At 34.4% G+C, this 23,754-nt stretch overlaps 1 protein-coding gene across 10 annotated transcripts; it reads right to left on the bottom strand.

Moving 5' to 3' along the window:
* Nucleotides 1-776: 776 nt before the first annotated feature.
* Nucleotides 777-21,265, bottom strand: LOC125652595 (uncharacterized). Of its 10 annotated transcripts, none has more exons than XM_048881936.2 (12): nucleotides 20,537-20,609; nucleotides 17,044-17,171; nucleotides 16,746-16,842; nucleotides 11,056-11,205; nucleotides 10,623-10,790; nucleotides 10,410-10,526; nucleotides 9,021-9,111; nucleotides 8,733-8,818; nucleotides 8,546-8,636; nucleotides 4,922-5,115; nucleotides 1,941-2,015; nucleotides 777-1,236 (listed from the first exon to the last, which is right to left on the bottom strand). In XM_048881936.2, exons 2-12 carry the CDS (start codon nucleotides 17,080-17,082, stop codon nucleotides 992-994), a joined length of 1,353 nt encoding a protein of 450 aa, XP_048737893.2. In that variant the 5' UTR covers nucleotides 17,083-17,171; nucleotides 20,537-20,609; the 3' UTR covers nucleotides 777-991. The 10 variants fall into 10 exon arrangements, with proteins under 10 accessions (XP_048737893.2, XP_048737887.2, XP_056006266.1 ...); XM_048881930.2 differs by having other exon boundaries at nucleotides 20,533-20,551; XM_056150291.1 differs by having other exon boundaries at nucleotides 17,044-21,265.
* Nucleotides 21,266-23,754: the final 2,489 nt, after the last annotated feature.

Below are 23,754 nucleotides of genomic sequence, written 5' to 3'. Positions count from 1 at the left end.
TACATGTATAATGTATTGACACATAAAATGTATTAGGCTTGTCCTTAGTACTTGGGAATCCTACAGGTATTTAAATGGCAAATATGCATTAAGAATATAAATATGAATGAAGGTCAGTTCTTCGTCACGATTAGGGAAAATCCCCGCTTCGGTGCAACACCCTCTTTCAGTTGACACGATCTAAACACCCGTTCAGATGCGATCGCATACGTTCTGATAAGATCAAGTTCACGATTGGACCTCGATATAATACAATCATCACGAACCGATGCGCTATGTTGCGATAGGATACGATTGTGATCGCGATGTCTTTCACGATCAGGATCGAAGATGATCACTGTTTGAGCTACGATTGGACCCCGGCGGGTATATATACAGCCCGATTGACCATTGCCTTCATATTTTTTTTTTACATCTAGAAGGTGAACAATACAACCCACAACCACTGAGAATGGCGGAAGTTGAGTTTGATGACAATGTGGCATTTGCAGCATTACTTTTAACTATCGTAACAGATTGTGGGACATCGCAACAAAGCGTGGTGTTTACCTTGTAAACGTCACGATTTGGGAGCACGATTAGATGCGACATGTTGCGCTTTATTACAATCCAATGCGATCTGATGCAATCATAACGACTGAAAATTAATCGTGTTGATCGTAGAAAAATGTTTGACAGTCGAAAAATTTTCTACATCAACACGATTTCAATCTTGCTGGTAATCGTGATAGTGGGGACGTAGCATAAAGACATTTAATGAAATAAACATTCACATCACCAATATATTCATAGTTTTACTTTGCATCAACTGAAAATATACATTTGTAATAAAATTACATCATATACAAAAACTATATGTAATGCATGGTTTGAAAAATATTTTCCCGAAAAGTCTAGGCATACAGACTAGGAAACGAACTTTATACAGTCTCTTACACTTTCTGAAGCAAATATTGTTCTTGGCGAAAAGCTTTGCTGCGTATAGGTTTTCTCAGTTTAAAGAATCTACATAATGTTTCGGGTCAGTAGTGTCCGAGACTTGGCTCACACAAAGAACTTTTTCATCTGTTAAGCTCTGAAAAACTCCCTCAAATAATTCCTTCTGTTGTGTAATGTCACTGTGTGTATACTTCTGAAAAGTCTCCGATCGCAGTGAGTCTTCTTCACATTGGATAGGCTGTTTCAGTTCACAGTTCTCGTCATCTAACTTGTTTATCAAATAATCAGTATGGATACCTGCAAAGAACATTTCCACTGGATACAGACATTGAGACAGATCTACTGTTCCTGGTTGTGGGAAGTAAAAATTTAAAGTCAGTTCTTCTGAATTACAGAAGGTTGTGTATATAGACATTGTTAATTAAGTTATTGTAGCAAAGATGGGGAGAAAAATGTTTAGATCAATCGAAGGCCGAACCCCTGAGCTAACTACGCTGTTAGAGTGATATACTAAACTGTAAGATTTATACCTATTAAGGAAATCATACAAGAACTCTTCTTATTTATGAGATGAAGGGGAAAGTTTTAGGGGGGAAATGGCAGAAATGTTGCGTATGACCACAACAACAAAAACTGAAGTGCATTGCCGATTTCACACCTTTTCTTCTACAGATTTACAAAAGTAACTACTTATCATATGATAACTGCTGTAACAATGCTCCCGATACATATCCATTGGGAACTTAGTAGTATTGAAGTGACTTTTTAAAAATGCCAGTTTTAAATGATTATAACTTGACCGTTTGATCACCATCTATAGAACGCTGGAATTTTAATTTTTTATCTATTGCAATTTACTTAAATTCCATACGTTCATTAAACTAAGTATTTACTGAATTCTTTTTTCGAAATATCGTTGTACATATCCTCACTTTTCTTAAACGGGTTTTTCTGGTGTGCCATATTTCCTTAAAAACTCGCTTGTTTGTTTCCAGACCTACCTTCAGTTTTTCTCATCGTGTCCAGAAACGGTGCTTCTGTGTTGCAAGGTTGGTCCAAAATATTAGTTGCTGTCTCTTCAGCACCAAGCAAAAACAACAATGACAGTTATTTCTCAATACATTTAAATGTAGATTGGTTAATTAATTTTTTTTCTGATATCGTCCATCATTTCATTTGGATTAAACATTATAGCATGTGGAAAGACAGAGGCATGTCGGTGAAATGCTTTGTTTCACAAATGTATTAAAAGAATGAAAGAATAAAAACTAATTCGCATTTCCCCGATATGCAATAAAGTGTTTTGAGTCCACGTGGTCATTATTAATGTAAAACTTATACGGTACCAATTTTGATGCACCAGATGCGCATTTCGACAAATAATGTCTCTTTAGTGATGCTCAACCGAAATGTTTGAAATCCGAAATAACAATGAAGTTTTCGAGCTATTATAGGGAAAAACAGTGTGCTAAAAAACGTCTAAGGATAAGAGCCATGCGTGAGGGAGATAATCCTTAATTTTGAAATGAATTTCTACATTTTATAACAGCAATTAAATATACATCCGTATTTCCAAGCTAGTAACGAAGTAAATAACCCAAAGAAATATGTTTTAAAAGTATTCAAAATTGATTTTATTTGCAATTTTATATAGATTCGGAATTTCATTGACAGTAACAAATAATTCATTAGAAATACATGTACATGAAAGCATGCACTGTAACGTTTTACGTCATACATCATGAATCGTGATAGCGCTTTATGAAAAGTACGCCGGCGTGAAGCGATTCAATCCATACCTTCATTTATTTTCAAACATGAAATTGACATTTTATATTTACATTTTACTTTCATTTCTGCCGGAATCCCTGCCGTTGAAATAGACGTACAATGCACTATATTTATCAAGATTCGTGCGCACATAATGAGGAAATGGTTATCACTACAAATGTTACATATATAGATGGCCAAAACTATTGCAATACATGTATATAAGACATGTTCTTGAAATTTTCTTGCATGTAAAACCGTTTATTACCAATCAATGGAAACTCTATAAATCATCAATTACCAATGTAAACTCGAAACATTTTGTAAATTCATTCATAGCCTATAATAATTTCAATCGGGAGATACTGAAATTGTTCATTTCTTGCCAAGGTTATTTCATCAGGGGAAATTTTCTCATCAATATCTTGATACATGTAGTTTGATAGATTATATTGCAGTGGTGCTGCTGAATGATAACTTCTATCTCAATAAAAACTTTCAACCTAATGAGACGGAAGAACGACGTATGAGAACTCCCATCGTTGGATATTCACGCCCAGAGTAATTTCGACTTCGTTTTTCCAACTATCGTCCATGGACAAACTCGCTGAAAAATCCTCGTTGATGATCAATATGTACAGATCATATAGGATTTGAAAAAATCATAATTCGCGTTATGTATACATATATAGTGCCCCCTGATACCTAGCATTCTATTATCTTTTCAATTTTAACCATATTAACGTTAAACAATATGCAATCACTGGTAGACGTACGACAAACCGATTAACGATCTATTCTACAACACTAAACTTCGTAATTTCGAGATGATTATATGGATTTGACATGTTACTTTGGACCAATTCTCCTATATTCCTTACTGATCCTCACCGCAGCGGTAGTCTAGAGGTAGAACGTTCGCCCCGCATGCGGAAGGTCGGGGTTTGAATCCCGGCCGTGACAGACGTAAGTCGTTAAAAAGGTAGTGACAGTTACATTGCCAAACGTTCGGCAAGGTATGAATGTCACGGGTCCTCGGAGATGAACTTTTAAAAAATGAATGTCCCCTGTCACAGTAGGTGTGGCACGCTAAAGAACCCTCACTGCTCAATGGCCGTAAGCGCCGAGCATAGGCCTAAATTTGATATCTCTAACCGGTATAGGTGACGTCTCCATTTGAATGAAAAATTATCGAGAGGGACGTTAAATAAGATACGATCAATCAACCTTTCCTTTAAAAGGCTGTTAAAATTTGTTTTCACCTAAAACTGTTTTAACGTCTTCTGCATTCATTTAAAAAGTCCTTGGTATTCAATTCATTAGGCATTAACAATGGTTTACGTTTTCGGATATTCCTATGTTAAACTTTGAGCCTATGCCTAATGTGTAAAATTCAACCCCCTGGTGTATAAAATTTCAAACCCTTTCGTGGCCCCATTAAGACCCCGGGGTCATGGTATGAACAAACTTGATTCTATATTAAATGGGGATGTTCTACCAATACTGTACCCTTTTCATAAGACAAAATTTGGAATGAATCACTGCCTAGTACGTTTCTAATGTAAATAACGACCTAATAATTGGTATGAATTTTATGAAACAAGTCAAACAGCATTTGACATAATAAGTATTTGATAATTAGATCATTATAAGGGTCTTATAATTTGCAAGATGTTGACTTTAAACGTTACAGTTGAAACCTCTGTAACATCAACTTCTTTTGTCAGTTGCCTGCCTCGATTTAAAATTGATCATACGTAGAACATGTTCTTGCGTATCGAATTAGATGAGAAATATACCACTGAAGATGCTCCCTTACAGCTGTTTTAAAACTTTCGTGAGGAGTAAAGATAGGGGCTTGATAGAACATTTACTGGATCATGCGATCTTCGAAATGGTTTTTGTGAAGTTTCATATAGCTGTAGTATCATCTTATAGGCATCCACACGGGTTGTAACTAATATTTTGTAAATTGAAAAGTTCCAATTAACCGGTATGCTTATCATAGAAATCTCTGATTGGTTGTTTCTAATCCACAAACTATCGTATTCAACGTTGATTTTTAGCGAGTTTTTCTGTGTGTGATGACTAGAAAGAAGAAACCACTCGTGAATATTCGACGATGGAGAGCACTTGAATTTCGTTAGAAGTCAACACCTACATTTGTGTCATCTGCATTCGAAACTTTACAAAAACTAATCATTAACCTTACCTGATGAATCATTATATGTAGACATGTATGAATCGTCATCTAAAGATAGGCCCGGACCACTGAAATTTCCTTGTCGTAATGCCTTCGGATCGTTTGGATGAAATATCCCGGGCTGCTCGGTTTCAGACACCACTGGTGATTTAGGTGTCTGCCTAGATAAGACGTCTTCTGTACTTTCAGGCATAATAAGCGGTCTGGAATAACGAATAATTTCTTTTTATTATACAACTATCCTTTTCACTGACCCGATAAAGTCAATAGTCCGTCTATTGATTGTTACGCATAAGTTGAAGCAGAAACGTCCCATAGTTCACGTAAAATTTGTAGAATCGAATTTGTGATGGAGTATGATCAACTACATATTGTGACTAACAATCCTGCAAAATTTGAACAAAACCCGTACAGTGGTGTATGAGGAGTTGCATCCACACAGTGTTCCCATAGCGCAGAATGCAAAATACGGTCAGAATTCCAGAACACCAACAAAATGTGTCAAATAAACATGACGACAGGATATTATGTAGTACATATGGTGATTTACATTCCTGAAAAATTTGAATTAAATCGGAGCAGTGGTGTTTGAGGAGTTCTTATTACAATAGTGTAACATGTACAAATTCAACCAAGTCCCATAACTCCTGTAAAATTTGTCGAATCAAAAAATGGCAGCACAGTATGATCGATTACATATGGTAACTAACAATCCTACAACATTTGAACAAAATCCGTTGAGCGGTCGGTGTCGGAGGTGTTTCATCCATAACGTCAAGTGGGGCGGACGGATGCACGGACACAGGTATTTCTATGTCCCCTTCCACGTTGCGGGAGGGGGGATAAGCAATTTTCTGTCAGTAAAATTTGTAATATCTGATTAGTTATCGCGATGTAAGATAAACAAAATACATTGTAACTGTCTCGAGATATATAATTAACTTTAACTCCAGGTCGAAAACGTGACAGAGACCGAGGCTTGTTTCTTTGCCCACACCCTTGAGACGTTAAGCGCGATACAATCAATCATACAATGTTTGTCCACACCCAGAATTCACATATATTTCAGTGAAGTCAGTAACCGTGTATTTTATATAAATCAGAATAGGAATTACTCAGATTAAGGAAGTTGACATCAGTTTCATTAAAAGAAATCAATAAATTTAGGAAAAATACAATCCCCAAAATATAGCCGGATCTGAGTAATCTGACACAGTGATGGATATTCTATTCACCTAATACTAACCAACAATTGAATTCTCCTGTCTACGTCACTGATTTAAAGCAAGGTTACGTCCTGTTTAATCTTAAGTACATGTACCTTCATCTAACAGTAACTGTCAACCCCTCTAAAAGTTGGTTTTGTATTTTTCACCTTTGTAAGTGTTTATCATGTATTCCTCTTTAAATGTACATTATATCTCAGTGAATCTGAATTTAAACTAGATTAAAACATTTTTGTTACGCAATCCTTTGTCTTTTAAGGCTTTCATATAGGAGAAAGTCTACTTGTAGTGAAAAGGTTACCTGTAGGTGTCCAATAAGTTGACAATTGCTGTCCATTATTTTTAAGAATGGACAGATACTGTCCGTTCTTAAAAATAATGGACAGTAATTGTTAACGTATTGGACAATGCCAGGTAAACCCAATACCTTATTAGACGCCTACAGGTAGGCTGAAAATAAGATAAAGACAATACGTTTGTCAAAGAGATACAAATTTACTTTTAAATTCCCTACAAGTAAGAATCAACACATACATGTATATATAAAAATCACTGAAACACTTAAAACGATATTTCCCCTTAGTATAATTCTCTGCTTCAACTTTAAGATTCACAATTTTTTTTTCAATTTCATCGGCTATTATTATATCGCATCAAAACTTTTAAAAATTTGAAAGACATATTTCCATATTGTATTTGAATTTCGCTGGATTCAGAGGCACATTCCAAAATTTCTTCACAACACATTTTAATGTTTTCTTTATTAACATATCCTAATTCTGAATTATTATTTTCGCTTTCATGAATAATGTCATTTCACGAGATGGGCATATTGAGTTCTTTTGGCTGGCGTTAATTATTTCCTCATCCAAATATTCGAAAACACAGTGCTTTTCAAATCAAAATTTGGCTCCATAACTTTCTCACCTTTCATATCCAGAATATAACACTCATTAAGATAACATTTGCAGTACTTTCATTAAAATCCTTAAATTTTGATTGTGCAATGAAAGTGCTCTCCCCATCAGAGGAAGACATGTTGATATGGCTCAGTACTACAGAGTGAGTGACTATAAAACCTACAGTTCAAGACTACTTAGTACCTAACACTGCCCAATAATTGAACAAAAGAAACATACTTTTATGCAAGACTGGTTATATTGTCAAACTATTCAAAAATAGCTTTATTCACAATTATCATTGTCAATTGGTTTACCCGAGACTGTCCATTCTTAGAACAAAAGATGTAATGTTTTAAGTAGGATGTAAGCCTCAAACTGCCCATTCTGTGAGAGAAAGTTCTTTCTCTCACAGAATGGACAGTTTTTGGCTTATACCCTTTACGTATTCCAAAGAGCCTATCTTGTTCTCGATGGCATCAGTAATCACTGAAGATTTAAAAAACCCGCGGTATATCAGTGATCAGGTTTTATTATAAGATTGTCGTCGGATTATATGATGGCGCTGTCCGTCCGTCTGAGGTCATATTTTCCGGTCTTTTTCCGTATAACGGATGCATGTACGCCGTTGAAATTTGGTCACCAATTCCCCCTCAAAAAGCGCAAGAGTGATTTTGCACTTCAGCAGAATTCGTTCACCGTGACCCACTTAAGGGCTAAAAGAAGGTCAAACAGTTTTCCTGATTTTTTTTTATAACGTATGCAGATATTTCCCTGAAATTTAGTCACAAGCTTTCTTCGGAGGAATACATGTTCAGTTTGCATTTTAGCTAGATCCATCCGTTTGTCCGTCCGAGGTCATGTTTACCAGACTTTTTTCCGTAATGGATGCATCTACAGCGTTGGAATTTTGACATAATTTCTCCCTTAAGAAGCGTAAGAGTGAATTTGCATTTCAGCTGGATTGGTACACCGTCACCAACTTTAGGGCTAAGAGTAAGTCAAACAGTTTTCCTAATTTTATTTTCGTTATGGATATGTAGGTATTGCCCTGAAATGCAGTCACAACCTTTCTCTCTGTAAAATATAGATTAAGTTTGCATTTCTGTTTAATTGGTGCACCGTGATCTACATTAGGGCAAAAAGTAGATAAAATAGTTTCCTGGACTATTTCTCATCGATACAGATATAGTACTGAAATGTTGTCATTACTGTCCGACGGGCGTATGATGTACCGTTTGCGGTACTATTGTATCAAATGCGAAGGAATCGGTTACCATAGTATACATTAGATGACCTTATACATTCGATGACCTTATACATTAGATGACCTTCACACGTGCCAAAAATGAAAGTTCTGTCTCTCACAGTGTCAAAGTTCTAGAGTGTGACAGACAAAGGGATCCCTAAACGTCGTATGCTTAGCAGGCAACACAAAATGAAAATTTAAAAATGAAATTTCTGTGGGAAATTCACACATATACCTACTCACATGTTCATGGCTTTACCTTGCAAGCGGGGTCCTATTTTCTGCGACAACTTCACCTGAAAATTCTCCTGCCTGTTCTTCATCACTGTTGGCTCGCCTTATATGTCTGTCTGTAAATCAACGTCAAAGAAAGCGATTTTAGTTGTGAAAACTCTTACTTTATGTAAAAGGTAATTGATGAAAAAGACTTTTACAACATGAGTTACCTGTCCTCTGTTTACTTATGTACTTTTTACATATAACCATCACCACTATGATGATAATAATAAAGACCAGAACTCCTGCGCTGGATCTAGAACAATGATACAAATTTACTGTTACTATCGTAGATTGTGTGCAAAAAAGAGGTATTCGAAAATAAAACCACCGGCTATATCTCTGATTTACAGAAATAAATCATGTTGAATTCTAAGAAAGAAACGTTTCATTTTAATATAAGTATCATCTGCTAGTTGTAGCTTAACCATATCAACATCGCATCAGATATTTCTTACATTGACAATATTAATACATTTGCTTCCATAACAGGACCTGCTGGAGTGGTGGTCTTGAAAGTGGATATTTCAGAGATTCCAGTAGAAATATCTGTAGCAAATGAAAATGAAACAATTTCATTTCAAAATCCAAACTGTATATTCCACGAATTATTAATGTTTCTTATGATTGCAACACTATCTCTTATCAAGAGTTACATGTACCAACATTATGATTTAATTAAAGAAAAGATAATCATGTTTTAAACATGAGTTTAGTCTTCAATATCTAATGTATACTAGGGATGTAAACGAGTTCTCGACTATCACTCGGTCATACCGATCATCGAATAAAATTTTCATAATCGGGTACTTGTTGAATATAGCTTTTATTTAGTAATGTTCATAAATCCTTATCGCTTCAGTGTTTTTGTGAGTAAATATCATAGAGGGTAAAGTCAAACCGGTTTTAATTCGTTCATGTTCAAATAAATCCTTTGAATTTGGATGTCGGTCTGTAAACAGGCCTCCGAAATCCACTGTTTGGACATACTTTAGAAATCTCATGATGGAAAAACGGTGAAATGTACATTATGTGAAACTGAACTTGCATTCTGTGGAGGGACGACAAACATGTTAAAGGCCGACATCCGTCAGAATCACCGCTGAAATCTTAAATTGAAAATTTCCTGGTGACTTCGTCGCAAAAATGCATGTTACAGATCCCGAAATTATAATGGTTGCCATCACAAACACATACGAGTCATTGATTCATTTGGAGCTAGGCCCCAGGTGATAGTGATTATGGGTCTAGTGTATAATGCGCCCTCGTGTATAATGCACACCCTCAAAGTTAGGTTAATTTCCTAGAAAAAAATGCACCCCCCAACTTTCTCAGTAAATTGCATGTCCAGTGTTTATTTCGCATTAAAAAAGATAATGAAACGAAATTCAAAACAATCATACATATAAATAAGAAATTAAAATGAATTTCTGTCTTATATTGCAGGTTGATATACTTGTCATGCTAGTTTACTTGAATATAGATAAACCTAAGCCTGCCTGTCGTAAGATAGTATCGCATTGTTCTACATGTAGCTACGTGCAATTCATACGCTGTCTTTAATTCAATATTGAACAAATTTCTAAACGGCTATCCAGACGAACTGGCGTTATATCGGCAGCCTTTCATCCCGTGAAGTTGGCTATCCGTGTGCGCTGAGGTGTGACTGACGACGTATATCACTTGTACTCAGTCAGTCCATTCATTTTACCGAGTACTCGACTATTGCAAGATGAAAGCCTCCGAGTATTCGACTAGGCTCTCCGAGTAAAATGGAAATCCCTAATGTCATGTAGTTCTGATGTTAATTTTCTAAATATAAATTAAATGTTAAGCTAGTAGCAAACCGAAAGTAGTTATGGGTTCCACGGGTGATGGGTTGGGAGGAGCGTATGGGTAAATTATTTCGCAAGGTCCACATCCGGTGTTGTTTTTTCTACTACCTTCTGGACACTTCTTGCAACCTAATGAAAGATAAAAAACCGCTTAAACTAACATATTTTGTTTCTTCTTCTTGGTAACGTTACTATTGCAATTGATGAAATTTTGGAGCAACTCACTTGGAGAACTTCCATCCAAAAATAGATATTCATCTTTGGGGCATTTGTCGTCAAATCGGTTGCAGATGCATGGATTGGAACCATACCAACACTTGTACGGGTCACATTGACAGATAGCTGCTTTCGGGCATCCAATTGTGGCATTACCATTCCGGACAGGTATCTGGCCTAAAATGGATTGAATATCAAAAATACGAATCGTCATATGAAATGATTGATTGGTGTTTTCCGCCACACTCAACAATTTTTCAGTTATTTGGTGGCGCCCCCTTCATATGAAATGATAAAACATGCAATGTTAGTGAAGTGTAACCATTGCTTATTTGGGTGTAATAAGAAGTCCGTTGGGGGGGGGGGTGTTCTAATTAAAACATTTTAATTCTAAAATTATTTTTATGTGTAAAGACCGCAAAGCCCTTGGTAATAAAATTACCTTCTTGACAGTCTCCTTTGGGTTTGAAACATTTCCTATCTATTGATGGTGTAGTAACAGATTGAATTTGGAAAGGTTGAACATATCCGTCAGGACAAGACTGGCATAATTCTTTTGTACAGTTCTCGACACAGGTAATTATCTGGTGACCTAATAAGGTATTATCAAAACAATAAGCACTGAAACGTTATTCACCTGCAATACACGATATTGAAATGACAGCAACTTGAATTAAGCCAATGTATCTGCATGTACGTACAATATTTGGAAGATTCAAAATGTAATGTGTCAAAATGATATGCTTATATATAATGAAGATGCTTCAAATAGTTATGGTGGAATATATCTGTCATCACTTGTCAGATAACTATGTCGACTAGTCAAATAATTATGTCGACTTTTAAGTTAATTATACACTGTATTAACTTTTCAGATGCTTTTGTCTGCTTGTCAAATGAAAAAAGTCTTAAAAGTAACTTTTAGAAATGCACAACCACGTGACCCTGGGCCATGACGGTCGTGCCGCAGTAGGCTCCGGTGTTTTGGCTATTTTTGAAGTTCTGTGAGGGGAATTTACTTTCTTCATTCAGGATTTTCATTTCTAACTACAAACTGTAAGTCCATATAGTGAACATCCTGTTAAAAACGTGTTACTATATTTACATCGAAGTTTACCTGTTAATTCCGTCACGCACGGTTTACCTCACGATATATAGTAGTGAACACGGCTCAACTGACTTAGTTTTTTTCTCCTATTTTGTATTATATATTATAAAAATCTCATACAAACAATCTACCATGGAGACTGGGATGATCAAACCTGTCTATATTAGAAACTCTGACATTGTAATTGGCAACAATACTGTTACCGATTATGAGATTCTAGAATCTGTTATCAAATGCACCAGTGATATCAAATGTATACAACGAGATCGTGGACTCTGGAGAATCTACGTAAATACTCTCCAAAGTAGAACCAAACTACTGTCTGAAGGTTTCGACTTTCGAAACACAAATGTTTATGCTTTTGAAACAAACCCTTTCTCAGCTGGTACAAACTCTCCCAAGGAGGAAGTTTTGAGAATCACAATCAAAGGAGTTCCTCTATCCGTTGATGATGGAGCAATTATAAAGATGCTTGATAACTTTGATGTATCTCTTACAAGCCCAATAAAATATGAAAATATACGGCATCCAATAACCCGGAAAATGACAAGTATTCTAAATGGAAACAGGTTTGTCTATGCCAAACCTCTTCCCCAGGGAAAATCTTTGCCAAGATCAGCTATTTGTGCGGGCTTAAAATGTCTCATCTATCACAAAGGTCAACCTTCAAATAAACAGACGCCTATGTGTACTAACTGCTGGGGCGAGCATTGGAGATCCCAGTGTACGAAAACCAAACGCTGCAGAATCTGTCTACAAGAAGGTCATGATCCAGGATCTGAATTATGTGATGCCTTTGTAGAAAACCAGAAGGAAGTCATGTCTTTTGCTGGTTCTGAAAATCCTCTTTCCAACTTTTTCCCGTGCTCCCTACATGTATTTGGCGTTCACCATCAATCCTCCGAACACGCATTTCAGTATGTCAAGGCCATTCGAAATGGAGACATCCAAAAAGCGCAGGCTATTCAAGATGTAAACTCAGCCTTAGAAGCCAAAAAATTGGGGAAAGAGATTCACAGCAGTGATGAATTCCTGTCTAAGCGAGAAGAAGTAATGGAGGAAATTCTAAAGGCTAAATATAATCAAGTGGAAGAATATCACGCTGTACTGAAGAAAAGTACGCCCTCCACTATATATGCTGAAGCCGTCTACGACGATTTCTGGGGCACTGGCCTAAATCGGATAGGAACGGATCACACAGATCACAATAAATGGCCCGGCAAAAATATCATGGGTAAGCTTACTCACAAAATCGCTTGTGAAAACAGACCCCCGAGTCGATCAATATCCGTCCCCAGGAACACTCAGTTGTCGGACCAGAGGAACATCTCAGACATGCTCAGCAGCATTCAAAAGAACGATGCTAAAAAGCCGAGAACTGGACGAAACTCCCGAAACAGGAACACAAAAAATAGTGTTAATTCAAAAAAAGAATGTGATCAATCTGTCAATACGCCACATACCAGTGACAACGGATAGGTAACAATCATATATTGCGATTCACGGACTGAAACTGGACAATGGAATTAGATATCTACAACTTATACAAAACTATCTTTTTATATTTATTTTTTTGCAATTTTATAGATATGCAAACTTTCTTCAACTTATATACATATACATGTATTTACATATTACTGTATTTTTCCTCAAATTATAGCCTAAATGGATAAGTTTGAAATACTGTCGGTAAATGTTCGAGGATTAAACTCGGACGAAAAAAGAGTTAAGTTATATACATGGTTAAATGATATGAATGTAGATATTATCTTTTTACAAGAAACACACTATATTGAGAAAAATATATTTAAATATGACTCAAGGTGGTTTGGTAAATCGGTTCATTGTTTTAGTGATTCACCTTTTAGTAGAGGTGTTAGCATTCTTTTTAAAAAAGAATTAAAACTAGAAATAATTGAAAAACACGCATCATTGGACGGAAGAAGATTGTTTTTAAAAGCAAAAATACATGGAAAAATAGTTTCACTTGTAAATATTTACGCACCAAACACTATAAAAGAAAGATGCACATTCTTTAAAAAATTGAACAATTTTCTGCAAAAACAAGATTTTAACTGTAAAACAGATAACTTTCATGACCAAAGCAATCAACACATCCAACTTTTAAAGGTCATACATGGTGTAATTCAGAGGATATCCCTAGTAGTAGAATCGATTATATATTTCTGAATAGAAACTTTACATTCGATTTAAACAATATAATCATACGAAAAATTCCAGGTACAAACTTTGGGAAAAGAATGTCTGACCATAGGTCATTAAAAATAACGTTTAAAATAGATGCAAATAAAAGGGAAATGGATATTGGAAACTTAATAACTCCCATTTAAATGATTTAAACTATAAAAAAGAAATTCATAGAATTATCGATGAGATACATAATGAAGAATTAGACCCAGTAGATAAGTGGGAAACATTCAAAATAAAATCTCGGGATTTTTCTATTCAGTTTTCAAAAGAATCAAATCTAAATACAAAAGATCGCATTAAATCAATAGAAAAAGAAATAAATGGTATAGAGGAGCTTGATTCTTATAGTATAGATATGAATAAAAAACGTAATCTAGAATCAGAACTAGATAAATTATATGACAAAAAATGTAAAGGTGCCTTCGTAAGGTCACGATCAAAATGGATGCTGAAAGGCGAAAAATGTTCAAAATTCTTTCTAAATTTAGAGAAAAGTAGGCAGAAACAAAGTGTCATAAAAGAATTGAAAGTTAATGAAGATACTCGCATAGAAAACACCAACGATATTTTGGGTGCTATGTGTGATTTCTACAAAAGTCTATACTCGTCTGATAATATATCAGATGAATGCATAGATAATTATCTATCGTCTATTAATTTAGAAAATGTACTGAGTGAGAATGATGCAAACTATTGTGAGCAGTTTCCATCTCTTGAGGAATGCACTGATGCTGTAACAAATCTAAAAACGAACAAATCTCCAGGACTTGATGGTCTTACAAACGAATTTTACCAATATTTTTGGAATGACATAAAAGACCTATTTTACGAAGCGCTAAAAGTAATATTTGATAATGGTCAAATGACTTTTTCACAGAGAACTGCTGTTATCTCCCTCCTGTATAAAAAAGGAGATGAAACGAACCTTAAAAATTATAGGCCAATTAGTTTGACTAACACGGATTATAAAATAATTGCTTTTATTTTTGCGAGAAGACTTCAAAAGGTTGTAGGAAATATCATTAATGAACATCAATCGGCATACATTAAAGGAAGATATATTGGCGAAAATGCTAGAGTAATTTTAGATATATTCGAATATTGTGAGGAAACAGAAACAGACGGAATATTGCTATTTTTAGATTTCGAAAAGGCGTTCGATTCAATAGAATGGAACTTCTTATTTAAAACTTTAGAGAAATATCATTTTAAACATAATTTTATAAAATGGATGAAAATTCTTTATAAAAATCCGCTATTTCGATTAAAAAACAATGATCTCAAAAACATGTCCCATGTCGAGAGGCATAAGACAAGGGTGTCCTATTTCGGCAATTCTATATCTATTTGTCGCAGATATTCTAGCCTTAAAGATAAAGAAAAATGATAAAATTTTAGGAATTAAACCCTCTGAATTTAGTAAAGAGTATAAACATGTTCATCATGCAGATGATCTGACACTATTTCTTAAAAGTGTAGAATCTTTAAAGGAGGCTTTAAAAACAATCAATGAATTTTCCAAACATGCAGGATCAAAGCTAAACGTGGATAAAACCGAATGTATATTGACAGGTCCACATAGGTTGCATCGTAACATAGAAAAACTTGAGGGAATAAAAGTAAATACATCATCTGTAAAATGCCTTGGAATATATATTGGCGTAGATAAAGAAGAATGTTACAAAAGAAACTGGATTGATAAAAGTGAAAAAATGCAAAAACTGTTTGAGTCATGGAAGAAGAGAAAATTTACAATTTTTGGTAAAACTGAAATAATTAATACTTTAGGCATAAGCAAATTCATTTATGTTGTAAATTTTTCTATGAAATACTTTTGAGTAAATTGTTTATATCACCTAAGCACCATAATTTATATCACAAAGAATATAATGTCAGTAAAGAAATGTGGAAACACATTTATCAACAAAAAATCAAGTTAGCTTTATATAGAAATATTGCTGAATTTAATTATAAACTGATGCATAATTTGCTTTCCTGTAAAAAATACATGTTTAAATGGAAAAAAGAATCTTCTGACAAATGTTCTCTGTGTCTAGAAACAGAAGATATGAGACATCTTATATATGAGTGTAAAAATGTTTCATTGGTTTGGAATATGGTGTCTTTGGCGTGCAAAGTCAATATTCAATGGAAAAGTATTGTTATTGGTTTTTATTTTGAATGTAATCAAAGCACACGCCTGCTTAATAACTTTATTTCCTTCATTGCTTTGAAGATATACAAATATAAAATGTTTTGTAGACTAAGTAATCTTGAAGAAACTGAATATAGCATATCAAATCATGTCAAGAAGTGTACAGTTTTGTGGTGTAAAGTTATAAAGTATAGTAATTATGCATTGAAAACAAATGCTATTGAACATTTCATAAAACTGTTGTAATTTGTATCTATATTTTTTCTGCAATGTATTGCATTGTACCTGTGCTATTGTACTACTGATGGTATTAATATGAGTAATAAACTATGAAATCATAAAAAAAAAAAAAATTAAAAAAAATAAATGCTATAACAAACATAAAAAAAAAAAAAAAAAAAAAATTTAGAAATGCGTTCACACTCAAGATGTGCTATCCACTTAACAACACAATCTGCAAAGTCGCCATAATGATCTAACAAGTCAATATAAAGATCTGACAAGTAAACAAAATAATCTAGCTGACATTGTGATTTGACAAATCGACATAATGACATGCCACCGTAGAGTGTAAAGATCACCACGAGCGGTGTTATCATTACGAAGTGAAATATCAAGAATAAAACATGGTTCAGCAATTGATCCAGAAATATATTACCTCGCGGGCAGTTGTAAATTTTCTGACAATACTTGTTTCCCCTCTTTATATATTTGTTGGGATTCCCTGGACATTCCTGACAAAGAAGAACCTGTAACTGCATCGTAAACGTCTCTGTTAAACAAAGATTTCTTGATCATGGATCATTTGATCATTATGGTATAATTTTTAAGTAAGAATCTCATTTAAATTCCCCTTTGAGAAACTTTTATTTCACTTGAAAATCCTTTATCATGATTATCATTGGACATTCGTTTAATTAGATGTAAAAAATATTCTAAGGAAACATGTCTTTTACCTCGTATATCAGCAAGCTAAAAATAACCCTATTATTCATTCCGGAAACGTTTCATCTCACCGAAACATTTCATCTCAAACATCTTTCAAGGATATACAATAGCGGAAGGTACACGATTATATCAATATCTGCAAAAGCACATGACAATGTATGAATGAATTGATTGTATTAGTTCATTTGATTGATTGTTTATGGTTTATTGTCTTGCACCGTTTTGGCAATATTTCAGCAATTGATTTGATTTGAACATATCTTATTGTTAACTTAAGATGTTCACACAAAAGTTCTTAAAACCTATGTACGGTAACAAGTGATATCACAAAATATTTTTCTACATCGAACTACAATGATACCATAGGTAATTTTATCATATTTTACATGAAGCACTAATGAAAATTCTGACAGTAGATTTTACAGGCTTGTTGATATGGTATATACAAATACGATAGGAAACTCATAAACGACCAGATCGTTTTATAAACAATTGTATATTAAGAAATATTTTTTCATTGCCAGTAATACTAATGGAGTCGTCTCCCTATAGTAATATACAAGTGTCCATCACGTGTAAATTATCAATTCTAAAAATAGCATTGAATTTCTGGGAGTATAATACTTAGTGTAAAAGAAAAAGAAGTGGTATGCGTCCTTTGTTTTACCACAAGAACATAGAGGACTATCAATGGTGTTACATGTGAGTAAGTCTTTATCTGATACACAATTATGTCTCAGCCTCGTATGCATTACATTCCAGTAGCGTTCTCCATGCGAAAAATAAGACGGAGGGGTGTTACTGGAGGGATGTAAACCTTTTTTTAACAGAATTGAGAGAAGTTGGTAGTCTTATTTCCATGAATACTGAATTTTATTCATCTAAGGGAGAAAGGATGAAATATAAATGTGTAATCTACATTTGGGAATCCTATAATTTTGCGATTGCCTTGTGATATAATTTGACTCATGTGAACGTCATTTCACGTCGGTTAACTAAATGAAATTTGATCGGTATTGGGTTTTGGGAGGTTTCCTGTTGGCTCCCAGTGAGACCACTCTTTTTTCGAAAATCGGGGAAACGATCTTTTGCGTGGCAAGCGGGTGGTGGTCATTGTCCCAGGGTTCCTTTTCTAGTCCCATCCGACGGACATAAAAGAATTGAAAAAACAAAATATGCATACCATATCGTGTTTAAAAAGCAGTTATATCAAAAAAGTATTCAGAGTTTTCAGTAAAAATTACCAAAATTGTATAATGATAAGATAGTCAATATTTGTAAAAAGTTCTTACATTATTTGCTCATTATCAAAAGGTCTATTTCTTATGGGCGAAAATTCGTTATATTCTAAAAGAACATGATGTATAGTAATGGACAGTCACAAGATATGCATGTACATTCAGGCTGAAGTTCTCTGTTAGGTAAGTAGGAATGTATCGATTTGGATTGACCGATAAGTCACTTCATCCTGCCGTTACAAGGTTTGTTTTACTTTGTTTTGAATAGAATAAAGTTTACTTGTGTCACAGAAATCCCAATAGATTTACCAAAGATAATTTACATATATAATGGAGCTAGTTCAGCAAATAACATCGTCATCATCACGTGACATAGATTCGGGGTATGCCTTGCCATTACATTTTATTTATAAACCATATGACACTTCTGAAGCATTACTATAATATTGATTTTTGCAATGTATTGAAATTCAAAATCTAATAATATCCATGTTTGCTTCATTAGCATACCACAATGATTACACTTTTTAACATTTAATATCGAATTGTCTTATAAGCAAGGACGGATTTAAGATTTAATTTCAAGGGACATAGGATAAATCTGAAAGACAAGGGGTCTCTTTTAGGTCCCCATGCAGTTCGTCCTGGTGAGGACCCAGCTCTCGTAAGTAACATCCCGTGTTTAATTGTATTTTAATAATGAAATCTGGTGTACAGCTAACAGAATTTGCAAGTACACATGCTGCAATCTAATTTGAGAATAAATAATGTTTCAGTTTTAAACGTCATCCAGCCATGTTTGATAAAGCTGCTGGCTCCATGTGTCCAGCATATTTTTAATAGACTGACTTGGGTGACTTCCTAATTTTTTTCTATGTTTTCTCTTAACTTTCTCGATATACATGTTGTAGCACTTGTAAGTTTAAGTTTTTCTGAGGCGCAACTGCAGATTCTAAAATAATTTTATCTTAAATTCTGCTGTAATTTTAACCTGACACATCCGATATTGAAACCTAAATTATGGATGCTTCATACATTTATTTCTTTAAACTCTTAAGTGCTTTTACATAAACGATATAGTCCGTGGGGATCTGGGTTAGAATAAGTTCCCAGTACCCCTTGCTTGTAAGAGGCGACAAAATGGGGCGGTCCTTCGGATAAGACCGCAAAAACCGAGGCCCCGTGTCACAGCAGGTGTGGCACGATAAATATTTCTCCCTGTTCAAAGGTAAGCGCCGAGCATAGGTCTAAAATATGCAGCACTTCACCGGCATTGGTGACGTCTCCATATGGGTGAAAAATTCTCGAGAGGAACGTTAAACAATATGTAATACCAACATAAACCATACTACATAAATGTTTGATTTTTTTTTAAATTGAGATTTCAAATTAAATTGTTTCCTGACGAAATAAAATATTTCATATTACATTTTCCGTGTGTTTCTTTAGAACTAGTTTAGGATAGTTAATATTTTAGCGGCTGATTTAATGCTTTTGTAAGTATAGATAAGAGGTGGGCCATCTTCTCTGTAATTCATCATTCAGTAATACAAATCAAATATGCATTACAGGAAAACACAGACAAAATACCATGCTATGATCGATGATAAGAAATGTACTGGTTATATCAAAAGTAATAGCTTTTAAAAATATTACAATAATACTAATAATAATACTACAATAATAATACTATTCCAATAAGTTGTGTACAGATTTCAGTGAAATGTTTTTAATGGGTTTAATTTCATTTTATGCAGACGACGAATTTCAAATGATCATTGATTGCCATCAGATCTTATCAAGGATCTGTTTTACATCAATGACTTCAGAAGTTATTATGGCTAAGCATTGCTTATCTACATACAAATGTACGAGGGAAATCTGAATTCCATCCCGTTATGTAATATCTCATTTCTAGTTTAAATGCTCTATGCAAAAAAGTATCTAAAGTTTCTCAAGATTTTATTAAAATGATTAACATTAAAGTTTTAATGCAATACCTTCCTATTTCTTTTATTCCATTCTTACACAGACATTTTTTTCCAAATAGAAATAATACATCGATTACAACATTGAGTATGAACCCAAGGCCGGGAAAACCCCACCCCCTATAGTAAAGGCCTTACTATATGTATAAGACAATTACATGTATATCATAAACAAGAGAGCGTTCGTGGTTAATCGTTGATGATTGGTTGTATTCCATACTAAATCTTATACATGTAAATGTTACATACAATATGAACAACAAATACTCACATACAATAAAATCTGTAGACAAAACAGGTATGAGTCACACATAGCCCTTTGTTCATCAAAAATGAAAGTAGATAGTTGTTGAATAATGAGCCCGAACAATTACAATGACATATAGTTTAATAATATTAGTGAAATAAGGTCTATTCGTGGGGTTCTGGGAGGTGAAAACCATTCTAATAGCTTTAAAGATCCACATTTTATTTTTATAAATGGAGAAAGCGCAAATCATCTACATTTAAGTAAGACTACATAGCAAATCGAGTTGATATACTGGTGAAGTGGTTATCATTGGCAAATACAGGCACAGTTATTCGACGACTTGACCTAGTTTTTTCCTTTTAAGATATTTCTTTCCCTCCTTTAAATTATATACCCCATCGAAAATTATTCCGTTGGTTTTTTGGTTTGTTTTTTTTATTGGTGTAAATTTATACATCGAGGGTTAACTACGTCTGTGTGGTTTGCAATTTTGCGACAGATATTGACAAATTTCGATTAATAATGTTTAACAACTTTTAAAATTCAATTGCAATATCCTTTACTAAATAATATGTACATCTACAGAAATGAACATAATGTAGTGCCTCTCATTCCTTTTCATTAAGAAAATTTGTATTTCTTTACATAGCCAAATGATACATTCAGTTTATATTATAGATGCTTAGTACGTTATTTGGAGACACTGTAGGGTGTCTATCAAGACATACACTGTATATACCCCATTTATTAAAAAAAAAAACTGAGGAGGAAATTCCATTTCACAATCAACCTACAAGGTACAAAACATGGTAATATACTATTGCTACTTGTTTCTTCGCTATTGGATTAGGTTGTCAAAAACACACAGTAATCTATCAGGCATTCTCTTCGTAGTGCTTTTGACAGGCGGTGAACAAAATTAATTGCATATATACAGTGTATATCAAAATGTAACATTGTTGAGCTGAAACAATGGTCGTCTTCGGATTTGAGTCGGTTTGAACTTGTGGTCCGCTTTAAGAGTCTAGGAGAGAATTAAACATTCAAGAGCACATTCATCAAACAATATTGATAATTTTACATCTGCAAATGTGTTCCTATATATAACAATACTAACGGAATTGACGCTCAGTTTTGTATGGGAAATACTGAGTCATGTGATCAGAGTAGATCATGCTTAAGAATACATACTCTCGCTTCGAAGTGTATACTAATTTCACCTGATTTTCTGTTTGTGCAATGGCATATTAACGGCATGACAAATAGAAGCACTCGCCTTTAAGCACATATCAAAACATGACTAAAAATTTATTTCGTACGTATCACATGTTTACAGTCAAAAAGTCAAATGTACGATCTTGTAACCTGTAGCTCGATTTTCTACTTTAAATTTGTTTGGATTTGTGACATTGTATTGTGTATCACTATATGTATTCCTTCAAAAGTCGCGTATATTTTGACATGTCTCTTGTCTAGATGTGTTCCGATAGTTAAGTTATTAATCAACGAGTTTGGAGCAATTGCAAGTCATTTAACGTACATTTTCATGTATTCCTTTGAATATTCCATATTATAAGTACTTGTTTTAGTTTCACGAGAGGTAGTGGGAGTAATAATATCGGGGAATGGCAGGTGGATATTTAGATTTGATGTTTTGGCTGACATCATCTTTTTACGAATGCAGTATCACTCGTCATTTCCGGTTTGGTGACGAAGACATTTACAATGGTTGTGAGATAGTATTTACTGTATGTATCATTTAGACATGTGAATTAATATTCTTTAATAATTTGATTGAATATTGTTTAACGTCCCTCTCAAAAATATTTCACTCATATGGAGACGTCACCACTGCCGGTGAAGGGCTGCAAAATTTAGGCATATGCTCGGTGCTTATGGTCATTGGGCAGGGAGGGATCTTTATCGTGCCACACCTGTTGTGACACGGGGCCTCGGGTTTTGCGGTCTCATCAGAAAGACCGCCCCATTTAGTCGCCTCTTACGACAAGCAAGGGGTACTGAGGGCCTATTCTAACCTGGATCCTCACGGGACTTAATTTGAGGTTAAGGCATACATGTACTACATGTAATCAGTCATACCTGAAGGAACTATATTTGTTTAAACTACCGTTGTTAGTAACGATATTCATACATGAAGGCACACAAGACATAACATGTTTAGCCCACATGCACGAGATATTGTGATAATCATTTTCTTGTTTATAGTCACTAATTGAACTCTTTAATGTGTGTTACTTAGCTATGATTATTTGTACTTATTGATATTCTTTTCGTGCTTGTACGGTAGTCTGTACGAGGAAAAGTAGTCTTGTGTAGGAGCTAATGCAACCGTACAAGTCACTGATTGGTTAGAGGCCTGTATGACACATTTATATTTGTTAACTATACATGTAGCTATGTGGTCTAGGACTGAAGGCTATACAGTAAGTTTGCTACGATATTACGGCAGAATTTTACAAGTTGTACGGTGGTAAAATTCGCATCTCTTAAAGAAGGAAATTCGCAAAGTGAGATTACTCATAATGTAATAATCATAGTAAAAACTTAGAAATCTCCTACCACACTCAGTCATCTGCACTACTTCTGTTCTTGTCATTGTGCCATCCACGATCTCAAGACCCGTCGATGAAAACGATCCTGTCCCCTTTATTTTAAGACCCACAATTTCCATACTGAACCCTCTGTATTCCTAATATGTATATATTCTCTGAGGTTTTCCAAACTGTCTAAGTCTGTATCTTCCACTTCAGTAATTTGCCAAATTTTGATCGACCAAATTACCATCGGAAATATTTCACTTCGGTCTATCCGTCTTTTTCAAATGAAACGCTTCGACTTGTAATTTCACATATTTTTGGTCATTTGTCACTCTGAATTCAGTCATCTATATTCAAAATTGTAGCAAATGTTATCCTGAAATTTGTTTTTAAAAAATCTAATGAACTATGCTTACGAACTAAGTATGGAAGCTCAGGAAAAACACAGGTCAAAATAAAAATATAGATAAAAGAAATAAGATATCATTTTTGAAGGTGCATTGGGATATGGCATGCATTTAGTGCTTGATCAACCTACTATAAAGTCCTTCTGGCGTTAAAATATTTGATCACGTGACCACCTGTATGTCGTATCTCAATGCAGCTTTAAAACATGGTATCTTATTTTTCAAATGAAACAACACACTATATGCATACAAATACTCTCTCTCTCTCTCTCTCTCTC

This window comes from Ostrea edulis, chromosome 1 (assembly GCF_947568905.1).
Source record: "Ostrea edulis chromosome 1, xbOstEdul1.1, whole genome shotgun sequence".
NCBI lineage: Eukaryota > Metazoa > Mollusca > Bivalvia > Ostreida > Ostreidae > Ostrea > Ostrea edulis.
Note: the sequence above shows the minus strand (reverse complement) of the source record. Positions and strands in the feature narration are given on the sequence as shown.